The sequence below is a fragment of the Doryrhamphus excisus genome, linkage group LG10 (assembly GCF_037039965.1).
Source record: "Doryrhamphus excisus strain RoL-2023G ecotype Guam linkage group LG10, RoL_Dexc_Guam_v1.1, whole genome shotgun sequence".
Lineage (NCBI taxonomy): Eukaryota > Metazoa > Chordata > Actinopteri > Syngnathiformes > Syngnathidae > Doryrhamphus > Doryrhamphus excisus.
In genome coordinates, this window is record NC_136366.1 from 1,289,997 (window position 1) to 1,312,065 (window position 22,069).

A 22,069-nucleotide genomic window follows, 5' to 3' on the forward strand; every position below is an offset into this window, starting at 1 on the left:
ATTTAATTTATCATATTTATCCTCCACACCAGCAACAGGTTGAAATTGTTATTTGATGAAGCTCATTTTCAATTTCATTTAAATAATTCGTCTATGGATTAGTTATTCCGGCATTAAGATATTAAATAAGATTTGCCATATTAAGGCATGTTCAAACATTAAATTACCCGATGGAAATGCGAGTCATTTATTAAGTTAAAGTGCAATTATAGTTTTATTGTGACGGGCTGGTTGGCAGGGCAGTGTTGGCTGCTGATGAACTGGGAGGGGGGGTGTGGGGGGGGAGAAAAAGTGCCATTTTTTTGTCATTGATCTCCTGCTGACTGCTTGATGTAGCTTGGAGATGGAAGCTGGGATTTATATGTGTGTTTTTTTTCCTCCCAACGCTTATCTTTAAACGATTATTTCAAAAGGAGGAGGATGCATGAAAAATTGCATGGCTGATATTTGATATTTGCAGGGAAAACATGAAAACATGAAGACATAAAGTCTCACAATTGTGAATCACCTCGCGTTGAAAAGACCCTTTTTTAATATTAAATAATAACAATATTTCCTCGGTGAGAAAAATGAGAAGCAAGGTGCGTTTTGGTGCCTTTTAAAAATGACAACATGGTCATATTTCACTCTTATAACCTTCTCACATCTCCATGAAATATTACAGCACTCAGAGTGATGACTGGAGACCGACGCTTTGACTTCATATTAGATTTTGTTTATTTTTTGTAATAATAACGCTTTTTTTTCAACAAATCTTCCATGTTTTTTTTTTATGAATTATTCCAAAACGTGGTATTAATTTAAAATGACAAATAGTAAGCATCTCCTTTATATTCAATAATAATATTTAAAATCTGACAGGTGAAACGAGGAGCTTTAATTGTTAAAAACAAATTTAATGCTATAAAAAAACAACGCCATATCAAAGCATAGTTATGTTGCAAAAACGCATCAAATAAACAAATTAAGCAACTTGTTTTTTATTCTCTTATAATTATTTTATAAAAATATATGCTCGTTCAAACGCGTTTAATAAAAAAAAATAATGTTGTATGTTGTTATCGTCATTAACACTTAATTGGTTTATGCCACATTCAAGTTACCTCTGAATTCGCAACTTCAACACGTTGCATTAGAAAAATGCACGGCGCCGACGCTTTTAAAGCTTTTCTAGATATTATCTCGTTATTGCAATTAATTCACAAATTAGTGATTGTATTTATATTCAAACGAAACGTTTGCGTGCTAAAGTTCGAAAATTACGACTGCGTTGAAGCGAAACGGTATAAAACATTAATAAGTCTACGGTGTAAAGAAAAAATAGCGATAATAATGACATGAACTAGCCTACTTTTAATACGCTGGCCCGCAGTGAAACGTCTCTTAATAAATCCGATTCTTAAGCGAGACGTCCTCTCGGTTCACGTCAACTGGAAGCTCCCTTTTTCGACAGCACGTCGAGGCAGCACCAGCCCGCCAAAGCCTTAAGCGAGTGAACGGCGGGGACTTTGGGTCTCGTCCAATCAGAGCACAGCAGCCCCGACTCTCGTCCAATGGGAAGGCCGGGCGTGCAGGTGGTTGCGCTGTTATCAGAGGCTCCTCGTCACTGGCACGGAGAGTCCACGCACGGTTCTCATGAAAAGCTGCGAAAAACATCTCCACACTTCGTGCGACTTTGGCGCCCGGGGAGACATCTTGGAGAAGGAGCGAGAAGAAGTTTCCGGGATAACTCCATCGACTTTTTCTGCTGGTTTGGATCCGAGCGAGAGCGGCGGTTCATGTTGACAAATGTTAGCGGTGGGGCAGATGGAGGCTAACCGGCAGAGTGCTTTCGTCCTGGGCAGCACCCCGCTGGCGGCGTTGCACAACATGACCGAGATGAAGACGTCCCTCTTCCCGTACGCGCTGCAGCAGAGCCCGGCGGCCTTCAAGGCGCCGCCGCTCTCCGGCCTCAACTCGCAGCTCTCCGGGGCCACCCCGCACGGAATAAGCGACATCCTGGGGAGACCCATCGCCACGGCCGGGCAGCTGCTGTCCGGCTTCCCCAGGATCAACGGCCTGGCCACCAGCGCCGCGGCGGCGGCGGCCGGGATGTACTTCGGCCCGGCCGTGTCCCGGTACCCCAAGCCGCTGGCCGAGCTGCCCGGGAGGGCGCCCATCTTCTGGCCGGGGGTGATGCAGGGATCCCCGTGGAGGGACCCGCGTGTGCCGTGTCCGTGTAAGTCCTTTTTACTCTCTAATTTCAAGTACAATTACTACTACTTATACTACTACAATTACTACTACTTATGTAATATAATATAACAAAAATAACAATCATAAAATAGAGCATAAAAAGGGCTGCTTTAATTGGTATGGTTGTTTTTTATATAATGCATGATATTTTTTTCTTTAAATTATTATATTTATATGGGATTGGTTTTAGCTTTTTTGTTGTGTTTTACTACATTAAAGATATTGAAACGGTCCTTTTTGATTTTTTTTATAATATTAATATAATATGGAAAAAGAAAAATGTTCCATCCAGATGAATTTTATTCCATTTTCTAACATTAGTTTTATTTATTTTTTTAAATTAGACATTATTGTTTTAATTATTTACTTTTGATCCCTGCACATTTGGGTTATTTTTCCATCTTTTACTTTTATTTGGACTTCATTTATTCAATGATTTGCATGCATAATGACTCATCTTTTTTCTGCTGTTTTTTTTTACAGCTCAGTCCAGTTTAATGGTGGACAAGGATGGCAAGAAGAAACACTCCAGGCCTACTTTTTCTGGACAGCAGATTTTTGCACTGGAAAAAACCTTTGAGCAGACAAAATACCTGGCAGGCCCCGAGAGAGCTCGCTTGGCCTACTCCTTGGGAATGACGGAGAGCCAAGTCAAGGTAAGGACCAAAGACATATGCTTTCCTTTTCCTTTGTTCATTGTGGTTATTATGTGGACCCGATGAGCATGCTGCGGCCTTCCGTTTTTCCCAGGTCTGGTTCCAGAACCGGAGAACCAAGTGGCGGAAGCGGCACGCGGCGGAGATGGCCTCGGCTAAGAAGAAGCACGACTCCGAGACGGAAAAAATGAAGGAGAGTTCGGACAACGAGGAGGACGACGAGTACAACAAACCGCTGGATCCCAACTCGGACGACGAGAAAATCTCGAGACTGTTGAAGAAGCACAAGGCCGGCAGCAATCTGGCGCTGGTCAGCCCCTGTAGCAACAGCTCGGACACCTTGTGATAACCGCCACCTTTCGAGAAAAGCTACAGTCCGGAGAACTCGCACTCTTTCCGAGCCCATTCCCGCCTGACGTGATCCGGGTGTCCAAGCGCAAGAAGACTCGGACGGACAGACGAGTGGAGTATTACGTTTAAAAAAACACACAAAAAAACATTTGTCATTGCAACGATATGAGCCCGTGTCATTCTGCAGACTTGTTTTCTGGAATATTCATATTCTTTCACGTATGATTTGGACTTAAAAGGACATTTTATGAACGGAACCGACGCTGATCCGGATGTGAATGTGCCATATGTCAGGTGTGAACGGGCTCTGATGCTTTTAAAGCTCAGTTCAAGCAGGGTATCCACTGTCCTAAAAGGCGAGAAAGGAAAAAAAAAACATTTAGGGGGTGCGAAAAGTATGATTGTATTGTATATATTTTTTACAGAATAACTTATGTTGGGGGTCAAGACTTTTCTCCCATCCTCCACGCAGCCCTGACGCGCTTACTTCCTGGCAAACACACCCGATGCTTCATTTTTACTCCTGACTGCCATTCCTTTTTCAGTCTGCACACACTTCCGATGCTGTAAATATGCCCTGTAAAAAAAAAACAAACAAATGTAATTGACACTACACTTGGAAGAGCTTTTTTTGTTGCTTTTAAAGAGTATTATTGCTTTCAGGGAGGTTATAGAGGAAGGAAAAAAACACTTTGTATAATGAATAAATTATTTAACAAACATTTCTTTTATGGTTTCTGTCTTAATGTATGGGCTTAATATAAATTAAAGACAAATTCATCACATTCCTGAATGTCATTATTAGTAATACACATATTGTATTCATAAAGTAGATTTTTTTGTGTATGTATTACAATTTATTTTATATTATATTTAATTATTTCCTTTCATAATGTCAACTTTTTAATTTATAGGCTCTTAATCAGGCGGGTTTTTTCACCTCATACAAAAAAAAATCAAAGGCCACTTTGATTTTTTTTTTATTAATTTCTTTAAAATAAACAGCAAAAAAAAGTTCATATATTAAAAATCAAAGCTTTGTGTTATTAACATTTCAGGTAAAATTTTTAATTTTTAACATTGTGCCTTTTTGCTCGACTTTTCCCAATTTGCTGTTTTTTTTTGTATGTGTTTAATTTTATTTCAATGACTGAGGCGGGACAGTAATGGCATCTTGGGCCACACTTTGGACACCCTTATCTTAACATGTCTACTTTTAAATGACTATATGTATATACATAATATAAGGTTATGAGTTTGGGGGGGAAGAAAAGGCTTAACAAAAGCAAATAAAAAAAAAAAAAAAACCACACACTAAAAACATAATTGCAAAACGAATTGCAATTTAAATGATTAAATTACCATATATTTAATACATAATGTTCTATTAATAATAATGCACTCATTGATTATATATTATATATATATATATTTTTTTTTAAAAAGATGGCATGACTTAAGCGAGGCCTGTTTGTAATGCGCCCCCTCCGTTCGTCAGGGGTACTGCATCTTTATTCGTCATGTCAAGTGTAGCTTTATGCAACATTTTTAAAGATCATAATTTGTGGACGCCGTGTAATACACGGGAAATGGAGAAAGCTAATAAAAACACGACATTTTGCATTTTTAGAAATAATATAACACTGCTACTATTATTAGAAAATAAACAAATTGGTACTCATACTGTAATTTCAGCAATTTTTTGTAGAGCAAAGTTAATTTTCATTCAATAAGAAGTAGAATTTTGCAATATTTTAAGAATATTAGAACAAAAGAGGACTGACAAAGATGTGTTGAGTTCTAATGTTGTTTATTGCTTGACAACTGCATCACCTATAAAGGCCGGGCCGTCCACAGAGGCTGTACAATAAAATCTCTATTTGCTTTTTAGAAGATGGAGTGAAGGAAAACTGCGGCTTATATTCCTAAAGTCAACTCACAATGAGCAGCAGGAACAAAACAACAACAACAACAACAAAAAAAAAAACAACAACCTGTTTGGCTTTCACACACAAAAACATCAATTCTGCAGCAGGCACAAAATCATTTTGCTGTGATTTCGATTAAAAAAAAACCCAAAAATGATCATCAGCTGACGTGTAGTGTCATAAATTCAATCCATAAAAACAAAACAGCCTTTTTCCAGCCATGGACAATACTTTTTTTTTTTTTTTGCACTGAAGGCTGCTGCAGGCTACATGGAACGCAAATAAAAGCAAATTCTCTTAGAGTATTATTTTTTTTTTAAACACATCCTTATCATTTTCACACTTCATTTCTGTATACTTGGCACCATAATGCAGTAACAAAATCGGCAAAAAAAAAAAAAAGATATTTTAAAGGATACCCACGCCTATCTAAAATATGACATTCAGAACCATAATATTATTAAGTAGAAATAAGTTAAAGAATAAGGTGAGGGTGCTATATATATATATGTATATATGTATATATATATATATATATATATATATATGAAGTCTTATACACTTTTCATGGTCTATGGCACGGCTTAAAACATTCTTGGCTAGGCAATAAATCACCGCGGCTGGACGCTTTCTCCACCCAAAAGGTCATCATGGTTGCGAGGATCTCCCAAACACACTCCAGCATTTTGGTAAGAAGATTTATAAATTATGTCTTTAAAAAGTACAGCGTACAAAATGGGACTCAAATGATGTGTCAGGCAGACAAAAAATGAAATGAAAAGAAGTAAAAGCGGCGCCAACCCTCATGTTATACAAATAAACCTAACAATATCGACACACAAGTTGTTTTTGCATTGCACGTATTTGTCTTTAAATCGTCTTATACTGTGTGGACAAGGGATGTAGGATGTAGCAGGACTGGTTTTTTTTTGTTTTTTTTTTGTAGATTAGCGTTTCAAGGCCCAATCCCGTACGTCCATCCTGTTCATTTTGCTTTCTCCAAGTGGAGGTCTCGGGGTTTGGGGATTGGGAGGGGGTTGCATGGCAACGGTGAGGTCAGCGATGTGTGTCTTGTCTGGAGCCGGGCCCTCGCTCTCGGGCGCTGGTCCACATTTCAACAAGTGTTTTATGGAGAGGGGGGGGTAGGGTAGTTTGAATTGAATGAGGTGTGGGGACGACTGGTCAGCACTGCTGGAAAGTTTCTATAGGTTCTTCTTCAGTGTACGCTTGTGCAAAGTGTGTGTGTGTGTGTGTGTTTGTGTGTGTGTGTGTTTCTCCTGGTGTTCTCACAGAGGCGCTTCACAGAATATATTCTCCCCCCTTTGGCAACAATTCCCTGAGGGGCAAAAGAAAGGAAAAATTTTCAGCCTTTTTACACGTTTTTTTTTTTTTTTTTCACATGTTGTAAAGAAGTCGTTAATGTACAGTAGTCCCTCGTTAATGGCGGCTAACTGGTTCCAAAACCCGACCGTAATAAGTGAATTAGAGCATAGAAAACATGATCAGGACCTTCTAAATATGTTTTTTTAACATGATTAGAGGTGTCTATGGACATAAAGTAACACCCCATAGTCATATTTTAGTTTTTTTTTATTTTTTTTTTTACATGTTGTAAAGAAGTCGTTAATATACAGTAGTCCCTCGTTAATGGCGCTAACTGGTTCTTCTAAACTTCTAAATATGTTTTATTTTAACATGATTAGAGGCGTCTATAGACATAAAATAACACCCTATAGTCATATTTACACTTTTATCAGCAAATAGAGCAGACATAATAAAAACAAAACAATAATATTGACTCATCTGTGTTAGCCTTGGGAGAGTCAAACCAAGTACGAGTACTTGAACGCATCTTCTGATTGTCTAATAATAATAATAATAATAATAATAATAATAATAATAATAATAATATGCCATTGTCAACCACAAAACATTTAAAGGGGACCCTGTTATGCTAATTTTCATCACTTTGCATTGAGTTGTGGACTCCTATAGAGCAGCTACTGAAAGCTTTCTAGAGCTTCCAGAATCTGCACCTATTCCAGCTGTTTCATTTATTCCACTCCCGGGTCCCTCATCTATTGGTACGGCAACTCCGCTGTGATTGGTCACACTCCCAAGAGCTGCCAAGGACTTCCGGATACTATCTCCGTGTTTACTGAACGCAGGAAATCATCAGCCCATATAAGGAAGTCCGGATCGCATTGATAAAATTGTCACCTTTTTTTCATAAAATTTAATTTTTTTGTCGTTTTATTTTTTTCCTTACTATTTCAGCGTTGCCTTTCATAGTACAATGAGTTATTATTATTATTTTTTTTTTAGTCCTGATTATCTGATGCTTTGGCATCATTTAACACGAGAATATAAGTTTCTAACAACGTTTATACGTCAGAAAAGTTGAACAAGGTCCCCGTTAATGTACTTGGAAAAAAAGACGCTAAAGTGAAGGCGCATCATCGGAAGCGCAAAGTGACGAGGTGCGCCTGTATACAGATGTGATCATTCAATCATTCAAAACGAGTTGAAGCTGAAGTTTGTGAGTAAACGTCTTAAAATGACTGCAGCATTTTAAGCGGATAGCAGACATGACGTGTGAACATGTCACACGATATGGACAAAAGTATTGGAACACCCCCCCCCCCCCCCTTTATGAGATCACCAATGACAGGACGATTCAAACAGTAAAGTGACGTCTATTGAAATGAATTTTCTGTATGATTCCTATGTTGGAAAAAAAATCATTTATATCAATAACACATCAAAATGGCTGAATTTGCACATTTTGTGATGCTCCTCTACATGCGTAACATCTGAGTTGGATCATGCCGCTTGCTAGTTTGTTATAATATAGTATAATATATGATATATTTATTATGCACCGCCATTTTCTACAGACTGACATCGTTATTATTGCTTGAAATTTAATTAGCAGCGGCAGTGCAGTACTGTCCTCATCCTCATGAAGAGTGCTTGTCACTGCTGTCTTTCCCTTGCAAATGAAAATGAGGCGACGTCACATGACATTTATAGGGGGAGGAGCTAAATATGACGCAGAAACATAACAAAGCCTTGCCACCGTGTCTCAATTTGCACACTCGCACACTTAAGTGTGCCGAGGGCAGACGCGTCCGTGCTTTTGTCCATATAAAGTAGTACACTTCAAATGTGATTAAGTGTGCTCAAAGTGATAGAAACTCAAACAACGATGAATAATAATAAAGAAAGAAAAATGAATATTTACCACGAACGACATCACTGCACCACACAACACTTGTGCTTATTTGCATTAGGTTTACCTGCCCCCGCTGCTATTCGGAAGGACAGGAAGACAGGCTGGCGGGGGGGGGAAGAGACAAATCAGAGTTAGAAAATGTAAAAAAACAAAAAAAGACGTCAGCAGAAGAAAGCAGTTCCTGCAGACTTGATTATTAATGCCCTGCTTGACAAGTGGAAGCCGCCATTGGCGCGGCGCGACTCAGAGGTTAAACTCACATACCAGAGGCCGTGTGTTTTGGAGCCCCGGCGCTAACTATACGGGACATTTTTTTAAACATAGCCAGCTGGGATTTTAGCACCCGTGTGCGGCTGGGAAGTGAAGGCTGCCGCAGTATGTGCCGGCGAGCCGGGGTCACCTCGCACGCACACGCCAGCGCCGACGTCGCACCGAGTCATGATGAAAGACCTGACTTGAGGCGCCTCTCTTTCAGCGCCAGATCTGATGTCTGGCACGGCGCACACTGAGGCGACACTGTTTAACGCTTCGTGGGTGGGAGTTGGGGGGCGGGGCTCATTTGCAATGCATTTGTTAGTGATGCTGTACGTGCGTCGTCAGCATCATCGCTACTGAGGAACGTTTTCCCACCGAGGGCCACAAGGATGCGCATGTAGATATTCTACATAGAGATGTTTATTTCTCATAATAATGCGATTTAAATGGGATGACTTATAACTTAATACATTTTTTTATTAATCACAGCATTGTTAGTTTACTATAAAAATAGTTTTTTCTTTAATATTTCTACTCTATGCTAGTAAAATGACATTATTTTTCTTCATATTATACAGTTGACTCTTGTAAAATTGTCACTTTTTTCCTCATAAAATGTAATTTTTTTTGTTGTTTTATTTTTTTCCTACTTTTTCAGCTTTCCCTCTCATAGTACAATTATTTTATCATTATAATATTTTGGCTTCAAGTTTTTTTTTCTGTTACCTAATTTTCCTAAAACTTTATTTATTGTATTCTTTTCTATTTTATACAACAAAAATTACATTTCCTCATATTACTAAATTATTATTGTGAAATTATTTATTTTTCCCGTTACGTTACAATTTTATGTTTTTATATATTTTTATTTATTTATTTATTTATTTATATCAAGAATTTTCTCTTAATATTTTGACTTTATTCTTGTCATTTTTGTGCTGCTTCTTTTTAAATGATATTTTTGCGCTGCATTATTTATTTATGTATTTATTTATTTATATCAAGATTTTTCTCTTAATATTTTGACTTTATTCTTGTAAATGTACTACGCATTTTTCATTTTTTTTGCTGCTTCTTTTTAAATGATATTTTTGTGCTGCATTATTTATTTATGTATTTATTTATTTATGTATGTATTTATTCATATCAAGAATTTTCTCTTAATATTTTGACTTTATTCTGGTAAATGTACTACACATTTTTCATTTTTTTTGCTGCTTCTTTTTAAATGATATTTTTGTGCTGCATTATGTATTAATTTATTTATATCAAGAATGTTCTCTTAATATTTTGACTTTATTCTGGTAAATGTACTACACATTTTTCATTTTTTTTGCTGCTTCTTTTTAAATTATATTTTTGTGCTGCATTATGTATTAATTTATTTATATCAAGAATGTTCTCTTAATATTTTGACTTTATTCTGGTAAATGTACTACGCATTTTTCATTTTTTTTGCTGCTTCTTTTTAAATGATATTTTTGTGCTGCAGCCTCACTCGAAGCCCTGAGCTGATCAACAACATGTACGTATGCAGTCGGCCATGTAACCATAGCAACCTGGATGCAATTTGTACACTGTAAAATGTAGCGGAAGTTCAATATACACAAAAACAGCACTTTTTTTTGATTGGCATCTTCCCCAACGTCCATTTTAATGAATCAGTGTTTTATTCCGCCATGAATACGTTTGGACCTTCTAAGTTTGTAGGATAGACGGCAACATGACTTTGTTTGGGTTTTTTTTTTTTTTTTTGCTGACTTTTTGTCTCCCACAGCGTCCACAGCATCCAAGTGTCACAGCCAACTATGCAAATGAGATGATGACATCATCAAGCGAGCCCAACCTATCACCACAAATACATTGCGGTCCTGTGGGAACCTGTAAATACAAATGGCTTACCTGCAGGTTGAATATGATGTTCACACATACCCTAATGAAATAATAACCAATTTCATTATGAAAAGGAGAAGTTACCCTAAATTTCTACTCAAAATGTAATACGTTAAATTTACTAAATCATTAGAAAATGGAAAAAGTTTTTGCACCCCATGAAAGTATCCTTAATAGGAACCCATTTTAAAATGTACTACCAAATCCAATTAAATAAATAGACAAGAATTAATCTTGGTGCTGTCTATTACTCATAATAATAATAATAATAATCATTGGGTAGGCTCCAGCATGCCCCCCCGAGACCCCAGTGAGGATAAGCGGCCTAGAAAATGGATGTATGGCTGGCTGATGGTGTTTTAGGAGTTTGTGTCTTGGTTTTGGATCCTGCGGCAACATTTGAATTATTTAATTATCAAAATGTTCCTGTTGCATGTGTTTTATGGTAGTTTAGGATCATTTCCATGTTTGGAGTGTTACATCATATACATGATGCACACACACACACGGAGTCCACTGGTGTTACCTTGTGGTCCCCCATGCAGACGCTGGGCCCGATGTTATCGTAGATTAGAGACTTCTCCTCGTGTTCTGGCTGCAAACATAAAAAGAAAGAACAGCAGGCGCTTACATGACGATCTGCCTACACGTGTACACACCAAACACAACAGCCATGTTGTTTTACACGGTCAGCCATTTTGCCAGCATCATTAAAGACAACAATTAACAGAATGAAGTACCTGTTGATTACCTTTGGCCCGGCGGCGTATCTTTACCAGATGCAAGCATGTGGCAGAATATGCATGGTACGGCCTGTATGTACGTTGCCATGGTTACACAGCATGTTACCAAAATAAATAGGGCTTCCTCCCCATCAAGACCTACATGACATAATATGAATACAGTAGGACACTACCCACCCAAGATCAGGACCTAAATAATGGGGATAAATAAAATAAAATAAAATAAAATAAAATAAAATAAAATAAAATAAAATAAAATAAAATAAAATAAAATAAAAACGAATAATTATTATAAGTATAGAATTAATTAAATAATAAGTAATAATAAAAATATAATAATAATAATAATAAACATATAAAATAATGTATAATAATAATATACTAATAATAATATAATATTTTTATAATAATAAAATAAAATAAAAACATATAATTATTATAATTATATAATTAATAAAATAATAAATAAATAAAAATAATAAAATATAATAATAATAACAATAAAATATAAAATAATATATAATAATAATATACTACTAATAATAATATAATAAAAAAATAAAAGTATGGGGAATAATAAGGCTTTGCTTGCAGGCCCATATAAATAATAAAGTCTGGACACTGGATGAAAAAAAAGCTGTTCAAACTGTCCAAAAAATAGATAAAGCTATCACGCAGGTGATGGTCATAAAAAAAAAAGTGAATAGAACAGATTTACTTCCTCACATAACTTTAAAAACATCAAGTTCTTTGAGTGAAACTCTTGTGGTTGTATCCACTGAGCTGAAAACACCTTTTTCCGATCCACTTTCAAACCTGTGAAGCGTGATGAAAAGCAGGAGTCATTTATAAAGTGCGTGTTTTGCCTCCAAAGCATCCGAGCGCCTATCTGAGGGAATCGTGTTCAAATTTCGCTTTGTGCACACAAAGGAGCCGCTTCCCGTGCAAGACGTCTATCTGCAGCCCGGAGAATAAATCACACTTGTCTGGTCGAACTAAAGAGTTTTTAAATGGCCGACAGCGCCCTCGTACACACACACACACACACACACGTATGTCGGCACGCACACGCTCCTGCCATGGCGAGCTGCACCGGCGGTTCAGAAGAAAGAGACAGAGAGCTTGAGAATGAACCATAAAGCCAAATCCAAATTAACTTCAGACCAATCCTGCAACGGAGCGGGGTCAGCACGCACAACGGCGCCACCTCCCGCTACCTTTTTCTAGCGGGCCATGCACCGGCACCTCCCTATACGTCTGCGAGCCGGGCCGTGATCCGCTTGCCTCCCGAAGCCCGCCGATACATTCATCAAACGCACACTTGATCATTTACAAAGGCGGTATAAAATTGCGGATTTTCAGGCTGCGTAATCTTTAGACAGATAAACAAATTACCCGAGGCCCTCCAGCAGAGGAGGAGCGCTCGCTCGGCTAAACATTCATTACCGCTGCTCCTGGAGCTGGTGCCGCGCCGCACAGCCAGCAGGCAACCTTTGGCGTGTTAGGGCTCGGCAAGCAGAAAATAACATGATGGCGAGTTAACCGACCGTGCCATGATAGATGACGCCGCACGCCGGCCTGTTTACAAGACCATGTCTCGACAATCTGTAATGCTCAGAGGCGGGCGGCGGGTGCTCAGTGAATCATCGGCCAATCTGTGGACACACTAACTGTCCTCCGCATTACCGGCAATTAGCTTTTGCTCCGAGGATGGAGAGCAAACAGGCGTCCAGATGCGTGGATGCCAATCTTTTATACCGTTGGTGGCTGCTCTTCGCAGTGGATCCACGCACTTTTGTGATACAATGTTGGCTGATTTTTTAAAATACTTCTTTTATTTTGGTTTGATTGAGTAAGGACCTCAAAAAATGCACAACGATGAGCCAATTCAAGAAACAATACAAGCAGTTGATGTTTGCTAAATACAAGGATGAAGAGTCTTGAACCAGTCATGATGTGCTATATATATCACTATATTGACACTTACTATGGTACCCTTTATGGCATTGGATGCTCATATCACCTCCTACTTTGGTACGGGACAAAAAAAAAAAATAAATAAATAAAAACTAAAAACAAAATTAATAAAAATTAATAAATTAATTTAATAAATTTATAAATAAAATAAATTTGCTAAATACAAGGATGAAGAGTCTTAAACCAGTCATGATGTGCTATGCATATTGACACTTACTATGGTACCCTTTATGGCATTGGATGCTCATATCACCTCCTACTCTGGTACGTGACAAAAAAAAAATCAAATTAAAAAAATATATATATTTAATTTAAAAAACATTCAAAATTAAAAATAATAAATAAAAATTAATAAAATGAATTTCGTACACCTCGTACTTCAGTACGTGACAAAAACTAAAAAAAAACAAAAAAAAAACAACTTAAACTATATTAGGAAAGCAGGAAGTGAACAAATGTAACAGTTAGTGATTGTAAAAGTACCAGATGGAGGGGTAGGATTTAATAAGCTTTGCTTCTTCCTACTCCTTTTGGACATGTGGAACTGGGAACTGATTATGGGATGCACTCAATTGGAATCTGATGCATGTTCAAATGAAATAAAACCATTACCATTACCATTACCATTACCATTACCATTACATTTTGGATGTCAAAACGTCCAAAAAAATCAAAGAAAAAATGTGAATACAGTATATACTAAGATATATTATTTGTATTTAAATAAAAAAAACAGCTTGGTAAGAAGCATATGATCATGTAACCCCTACAAGAACCGGAGCTCTACTGTACACGACTGTAAGCTAAGTCATTGTTTTAGTGTTGCTTCAGAGGAAGAAAAGCCAGGATGGAAATTTGTCATTTGTTGTGAACAAAAGACAGTCAAACTTCCTGAGCGGCTCCCTGCTGGGTGCTGGTCTACAAGCTCTTTCACAGCCCAAAGCCACCATGGTTGGCTCTCTCCACCCGGATGTGTGCACAGAATGCAACCGCCAGGATCTAAAGCGGCTGGGTTGGATTCTGCTGGTCCAGGATTGATCACGTGAGGAAACGAGCCAGTAAACAAATTGAGAGAACAGACTGCAGAACAGGCTCCGAGAGGAGGATGCTGTTTGAAGACAAGAGGCTGCAAACGCTGGTTTGATGTTTTATGAAGAAGACAGGAGGCTGAGGAACTCTATATGTTCTGGGATATATATATATATATATATATATATATACTTGTCCTGGGGACCCTGAGGCTTAGTGCTTCTAAATGAATATTCACAGTCACCTCATCCTTCCATCTGTGATGCGATGGAGGGACAACAGAGTGGATCAAAAACATGGTGCATTTTTTTTTCTCAAAAAAAAAAAAAAAAAAAAAAAAAAAATACATCATAGCAACAGTAAAATATTACGGTGGTAGTGTGATGGTCTGGGGCTGTTTTGCTGCTGTGATAAACGGAAGCATGAATGTCCGGCCATCTGTTGGTGACCTCAAGCTGAAAGCTGCAGGACAATAATCCAAAACACACCAGCAAGTCCACCTCTGAATGGCTGAAGAAAAACCAAATGAAAAAAAAACAAAAAAAAAAAACATGGTGCATAGTACCTCCAGTATTTCGAGGGACGATGTGCTCATTAATTGTGCAAAAGGAAATGTAAAATATGAAATGAAAAGCTCTGAAGCTGTAAGGAGCTCACCTTTAAGACCAGGTCTCTGGCAGATGAAGACATGAGGATTCGGTCACACCAGGCAGGGCATCTGGTGTTCATGTACTGCTTCCCCTCGTTGCTGTCTTCACTGTACGGGTAACTGGGGGGGGGACACACAAGCCAACACCATCGCTGCTTAGTAGACGGTAGAACTCTACGTTTGTGGGTAGAAGGTGACATTTGCAGCAAAAGTTGAACATTTCCGTTACGTGTTTTTGGTGTAATTCTGCGTAAAACCGATCCATCCAATTTCATCCCCCCCATATCATGATTTTGTGCTTGCACACACTCTCGTCGCCCATCCATTGGGGGGGCCATAGGTAAGAACTTGATATTCTGCTAACTTGTTGATGACATAATGATAACATTTTTCCGTAAATAATTTTTTATATACAAGTTGATTGTCTTACAATTCTAACTTTTTTCTCATTACTTATTAGAATACAACTTTTTTTTTTTTTTTTTTTACAAGAATTAAGTCCAAATATTATGAGGAAAAAATTGTGTTCTACAAGTAATGAGAAAAAACTTACAATTGTAAGACAATCAAAAAATTATGTATGGAAAAATGATTTTTTTCTTGTAATTTCTACGTCATTGCCATAATATTATGATTATATATATATATATATTCATTCATTTTCTACCGCTTTTTCCTCACGAGGGTCGCGGGGGGTGCTGCAGCCTTTCCCAGCTGTCTTCGGGCGAGAGGCGGTGTACACCCTGGACTGATCGCCAGCCAATCACAGGGCACATATAGACAAACAACCATTCACACTCACATTCATACCTATGGACAATTTGGAGTCGCTAATTAACCTAGCATGTTTTTGGAATGTGGGAGGAAACCGGAGTACCCGGAGAAAACCCACGCATGCACGTGGAGAACATGCAAACTCCACACAGAGATGGCCGAGGGTGGGAATTGAACCCTGGTCTCCTAGATGTGAGGTCTGCGCGCTAACCACTAGCCCTAATATATAAATATTATGACAAAATATGTTCACAGTCACAGCATGAAAAACCTGTTTACAATCTTCGAAATATGCTTTTAAAGATGACTAGAGCCCTCTAGACATGAAATAACAGCCCTATATCACTTGTTTTACCCAATATAGTAAACATAATAACAGAAAATGATGCTAGCCGTGAATGCGTATATGCTAGCAAAGCTGAGTGGGGGGGTCGGAAGAGGAAGTACTGTAACGTCAAGCTTTCAGAGTTTGTGATTTATATTAGCAGCACGGTGGTCTAGTGGTTTGCGCGCAGACCTCACAGCTAGAAGACCGGGTTTTTTTAATTGGCGACTCCAAATTGTCCATAGGTATGAATGTGAGTGTGAATGGTTGTTTGTCTAATATGTGCCCTGTGATTGGCTGGCCACCAGTCCAAGGGTGTACCCCGCCTCTCGCCCGAAGACAGCTGGGATAGGCTCCAGCACCCCCCCCGCGACCCTCGTGAGGAAAAAGCGGTAGAAAATGCATGAATGAATGAGAATAATTTATATTACAGATGAACGTGCCTGCTGTTTTGGCAGTCGGGTTTTGGTGCTTGTGTATCCACCTCACCCAACATTACGGTCAAATGAGTGCAGAATATTACGTATGATCCCATCTTGAGCCGTTACACCATTCATGTTGTTGAATGGCGTAAACGTAGTCATGTGACGCTCTTTAATGTTTACTAAATGAACCGCTGCCATTTGTACGACGCAAGATGATGACAATCAAGAAAGTCCAACGCTGGTGAGAAGAATCCATATTCAAATGATCAGGAATCCATTTCAGCTGCCACCTCTCGTGAAGAAAGTCATAAATGTTGGTTATATGACCGAACGGAGCAGAAGAATATTGAAAAAAAAAAAAAGGAGCAATCACATCATCTGCTTTATGTCACAAACAGATGAAAGTATTTTGAAGAAAACAACCAACAGGAGGTCCATTAGCATGACTAGTCATCTGAGTAATCTGTGGAATCAACACATGCAAACAGCTTAATCAAAGCGATATTTCTCTGCCAACTGTGCAGGTCGGCGAAAAGAGACAGCGAGAAACGAAGGAGGAGGAGGGAGGAGCGGAATAACAGCGAGAATGCGAGCAATTTAGGCGGAGCGGGGACTCAGTCGGCGATATGTACGACTACATCCCTACACAGTCATCAAAAACAGATTAGGTGCGGCGGCAAATGGCCAATAGAGATAGCGCGCGTCTTGGAACAGCAGGGAACGATCACTTGATTTAAGCGACGGCGAGCGGCTGAGCTGATAAAAGATTTACATTGTTGAGAATTCAATTTGCCCGTTCGGCTCATCAGGCCGCTTCAGATTTACACCCCACCGATCCAATTTGTTTGCAGGCGCTCATCAGGGTGGAAGGGAAGGCTTACCTTCTGTAATAGCAATCCAATTTGCTCCTTCGCTAGCATGTGTGCTAACTGTAGCAGAACACAAAGTCGCTCGTTTTCTCCCAGTCTGGTTTTTCTTACAATAAAATAAACACGCTTGAGGGTGCCAAATATCACAAAAGAACAAAAGTTACAAGGTTCCAGATCAGCTTCAAAATCATAAATCAGTTGATTTTGCAGCACAGGATGTGACTTTTTAACTGCACCTGGCAACTTAGTCAAGTAGTGCACTTGAACATTACTGCAAACCACAATAACAAACAATAAAAATGATCAATTTTTGACCGTGTCAATCAAAATGGACCATTATTGGCTTTGTAAAGGTAGAATATTTGACAGTTTTTGGAGTTTTTTTTATGTTAAAACAGGTTGCTCAAATACTGCGTATTTCATAAAACAACACATGGAATGATGCAGAACTCTACAAGAAGCAATGAAGTCTGTAAAATTTAATAATTTAAAAAAAAAATCCAAAAATTGTTACAACTATAATGATGAAAATGGTGATATTAATGATGATTATAATAATGGTGATAATAATAACAATAATAATGGTAATAATGATAAAGATTATAACAATAATGATAATAATGATAATAACAATAATAATATTACAATGATAATAATAACAGGAAATCTTGCAAAAAGGGGTAGGCATTTATAAGCTTTTTTGCTTCAGCCTACTCCTTTTGGGCTTGTCATCAGATAGTTGAATACAAATGTAAATAATGGAAAGTTATAAGAAATGCACTGTAATGTTTCATATATTTGCCCAAATAAAATATAAAAAAAAAACAAAAAAACAGGTTGCTCAATAACTACACATATATAGTATACCAAAGATGTACCTAAAACAACGTTTAGGTACATCTCCCAACAAGGTATTTATTTATTTATTATTATTATTTTTCTTTATTTCGAACATGAAAAACATCCAAAGCACAACAAACCAACCAAAATCAATATAAATAAAAATACCTATTTACATATAAACATACACATGTTTGAAAGGGAGTGGGAAGAAGTCTACTTATCTAGTCCCACCCCCCCCAACCACCCAGATTCCAACCTCATCCCAACAAAACATATATTATTCCTTGTCTACCAGAATAAAAAGCCCACATCCAAGCACCCTCACGCAGTTTGAAGCACCCAACTACGTGCCAGGAGCAACCAGTTCGTTATTATCATCGTATCGTACATCGTCCAGTACCAACACTCCAACTAAACACAAGCTAACATGGATATAAAAACATCACTGTTATGGTATTGTTTCAGTGAGATTGAAAAATAAAAGTATGTGAGAGGAAAAAAAAAATGTATTATTATTATTATCTCTACCCTCTCAACTTTTACCCAATACAGTACACATAAACACAGAAAATACGCCATTTAAGACTTGTGTGTTGCTGTAAAAGTGTTCCAGTGCTAGCGGACAGGAAGTGATGTCATATTACAGAGATTAGCAGTACAACAGCAGCCGTGTTTCGGGGGGATTATTACGCCTTTCGTGAGATTATTCAAACATGCAATACAAGTCTGGCGATAAAGTATCGATGCCGCCTAGTGGCCAGTGTGGAATACTACATATCATGTCTATGTCGGAGTTGTCAGAATGCCTTCAATTTGCATTTTAGCTCATTCAGCCATTTTTATACTTAAAAATGGACAATTCAGAGATTGCTGTACATTGATTTTGCAAAACGTAGCGTGACGCGCATTTGTGTGTGGGGTTAAAGCGGGGGCACAAACAGGGTCAACACACATGCACGTGCACGTGCACGTGCATGGAGCCCCCCCACCAGGTGAACAAACAGACCTGCAGAGTGAGCTCCCTGCCTCCAATTAGCATTAATAGCACTTCAAGCGTGGGGGAAATGCATGAGGGTTTTGCTATGCTAATGAAAAGACTAAAGAAGTGATCCGGGGATAAAAGGGAGCCGGAAGAATGGGATGAGTCAAACGGATAGACAAGGAGGGAGGCAGAGGCGAAGGGCTAAACGGGGATCAGACAGAAAGAGGCTTGGGGAAGGAGGAAAAAGAGCAAAGTCTTCAAAGGGTTGGAGGAGCTCCTTGACTTCAGGGTGGCCTCAATGCCTCCTGCTTCCTGAAAGACGGACCCGGGCCTGTGAACAATCCCCCTATTAGGGCTCGAGAGCAACTCTCTTATGGCTTTATTGACCAACAAGCCGGGGGGTGGGGGGGTCGCTCTGGTGTTTGAAGGAGATTGAGAGAAAATGAAGTTTCCCTCCACACTTTCTTCAAACAATCAACTTGAAATGAGCTATTAACTACAAAACTAGAAGTAAAAGCTGATTAAAAATAAACCGCACAGGTCCTCAGCGGGCCATTCCGCGCACCTGTGTGTGCATATACAGGTAGGTGGGCTTTCTGTACCGCACCCTTCATTGCTTCCCCGGGAGATAGCGAGGCTTAATGCGACGGCAAACAGTCGAATGGCACGCTATGGCTAAAGTGATGGATGTGTCTGATTAGCAGGTTCACAAATCTATCACGGTGGGTAAACGGTCCACCAGGGTGTGTGGGCTGGAGGCCACGGGCCTATCAGACCCTTATTGCCCACACAAAGACTAATTACATTAATTAATAGGCCGAGCTGATAACTAGCAGCTTTGAAACTGGAGGAGGTGATGCAAGTTGTGCGCGGGCGCACACACACACACACACACACACACACACACACACACACACACACACACACAGGTGCAATGACACTGCAGTCCTATTGTGATAGTGTGTTACAGTTCCGTAACAGTAGTACAACAGGACCAAACCATTACGTACAGTGCAGGGGTTTCCATAGTGTTCAATTTGTATCCCTTGGCTGTTATGTTATGTATGAAATTTTTTTATTTAACATGAATTTAGCAAAAATAAAGTCTAAATATTATCAGAAAAAAAGTTAAAGTGTAATGAGAAAATGTCGTAATTTTACAAAAATATTGTAATATTATGAGGGGAAAATAACATTTTCGCAGCATAAAGTTGAGATATTAAAGAATTATGTATTTTAAAGTTGTAATGTGAAAAACAATAAAACAGCATGTGTAATTTATTTAATTTAAAAAATATATTTAAAAAACCTAATAAAAATATAAAATAAAAACAAAATATGAATAAATATAAATATAAAATAGTTTATATAAAATACAAAATATGAATAAATATATTAACTATATTAATAAAAATATTTAATACATATATTAAACAAAATAAAGTCAGAATTACGAGAATAACATCTACCAGCAGAAAGTTGAAATAGTTGGGGAAATAACCCACAGAAAAAAGCAGAAAAGAAAAAAAATATATTCATATTCTAACAAGAAAAAGTCAACATTTTATGAAGATATACTCTATATTATGAAACTAAATATTATGACCAGATACAAGGTTGTTTTAGCAACAAAGCTGAAATATTAAAGAAACAAGTTAGAGTGTAATGAGAAAAAGTCATAATTTTACAAAAATATTGTAATATTATGAGGAGAAAATAACATTTTTGCAGCATAAAGTTGAGATATTAAAGAATTATGTATTTTAAAGTTGTAATGTGAAAAACAATAAAACAGAACGTTGTAATTTTTGGAAAAAATAATAGAATGACATGGGAATAATCAAAATATTAATAAATAAAGTCATAATTACGAGAAGAACATCTACCAGAAGAAAGTTGAAATAGTTGTGGAAATAACCCACAGAAAAAAGCAGAAAAAAAGTCATATTCTAACAAGAAAAAGTCAACATTTTATGAAGATAAACTCGATATTATGAAACTAAATATTATGACCAGATACATGGTTGTTTTAGCAACAAAGCTGAAATATTAAAAAATATATATATATTTTTTTAAAGTTGGAATACTATCAGAAACAACTAAAAGGAATTTTGGAAAAATAGTTTGGCCAAAAAGTGCTAAAAATTATGGGAATAAAGCCAAAATAGACTGAACTGGTTTTGGTGTGGGGGGCACTTTCATAGTTCGTGTTGCGTTTAGGGTCTGATTCATTGAAAAAACAAGCTTACTTGGAAAAAAACCAGCCTTCTCTTTAATAAATATAGCATATGCTACACTGAATATACATACAAATGTAAAATATGTACTATAAAATGGTAGACATTCATTCATAATCCTATGCTGGATAAGCTTAGCCTACCACAGTTAATCATTTTCCAGTCATTTACGACACCCTTGAACATACCACAATAATAAAGTCATTTGCAAAAGATACGTTATCGAGTACATACTTCCATTTTCTGATTGGTTTGTGTGACCGTTTTTTGTACCATCGACCCATCATCTCAGATGACGCATGAGCGTATGGTTCCACATCGAGAGCGTGGAGGAGCCCATCAAGAGCTCAGTCATTCACGCCTGGTTTGGAGCTTAGTGTGTTGACGCATTACTCATGTTTACTTCTACTGGTTTGTTTTCAGACAATAAAAGCTACTGAAACGATAAACCTGAAAACGTTTGTGTGCGGATCGCGAAAAATGAAAATCAACTATCTGACAAACTAATGTTTTGGGGATTTTTTGAGGGGGTCGGGTTGAAAAACCGAATGAGTACATATTTGCATCCAGACAGGAAGACAACACCAACACCGCAAACCATAGAAGAAGAAACGATCAATGAAATTCCTTCTGAAACTCATTAGGTCGAAAATATCAGGACAA

At 37.8% G+C, this 22,069-nt stretch overlaps 2 protein-coding genes across 3 annotated transcripts in view; one reads left to right on the forward strand and one right to left on the reverse strand.

Annotated features, from left to right (window-relative positions):
* The first annotated feature begins 1,591 nt into the window (after window positions 1-1,591).
* nkx6.2 (NK6 homeobox 2) lies at window positions 1,592-4,001 on the forward strand. Its single transcript, XM_058049792.2, has 3 exons — window positions 1,592-2,218; window positions 2,719-2,891; window positions 2,986-4,001. Exons 1-3 carry the CDS (start codon window positions 1,789-1,791, stop codon window positions 3,235-3,237), a joined length of 855 nt encoding a protein of 284 aa, XP_057905775.1. The 5' UTR covers window positions 1,592-1,788; the 3' UTR covers window positions 3,238-4,001.
* A 944-nt stretch (window positions 4,002-4,945) lies between these two features.
* The window catches only part of inpp5a (inositol polyphosphate-5-phosphatase A), a 160,837-nt gene continuing 143,713 nt past the window's right edge, over window positions 4,946-22,069 (reverse strand). The window contains exons 13-16 of one of the 2 annotated variants that reach the window (XM_058049722.2): window positions 14,960-15,071; window positions 11,080-11,148; window positions 8,470-8,506; window positions 4,946-6,506 (exon numbers count right to left, since the gene is read on the reverse strand). In XM_058049722.2, the coding sequence (XP_057905705.2) occupies window positions 6,457-6,506; window positions 8,470-8,506; window positions 11,080-11,148; window positions 14,960-15,071 (268 nt within the window). In that variant the 3' untranslated portion in view covers window positions 4,946-6,456. Of the gene's footprint in view, window positions 6,507-8,414; window positions 8,507-11,079; window positions 11,149-14,959; window positions 15,072-22,069 lie in introns of both variants that reach the window. The other variant, XM_058049729.2, reaches the window with a different exon arrangement.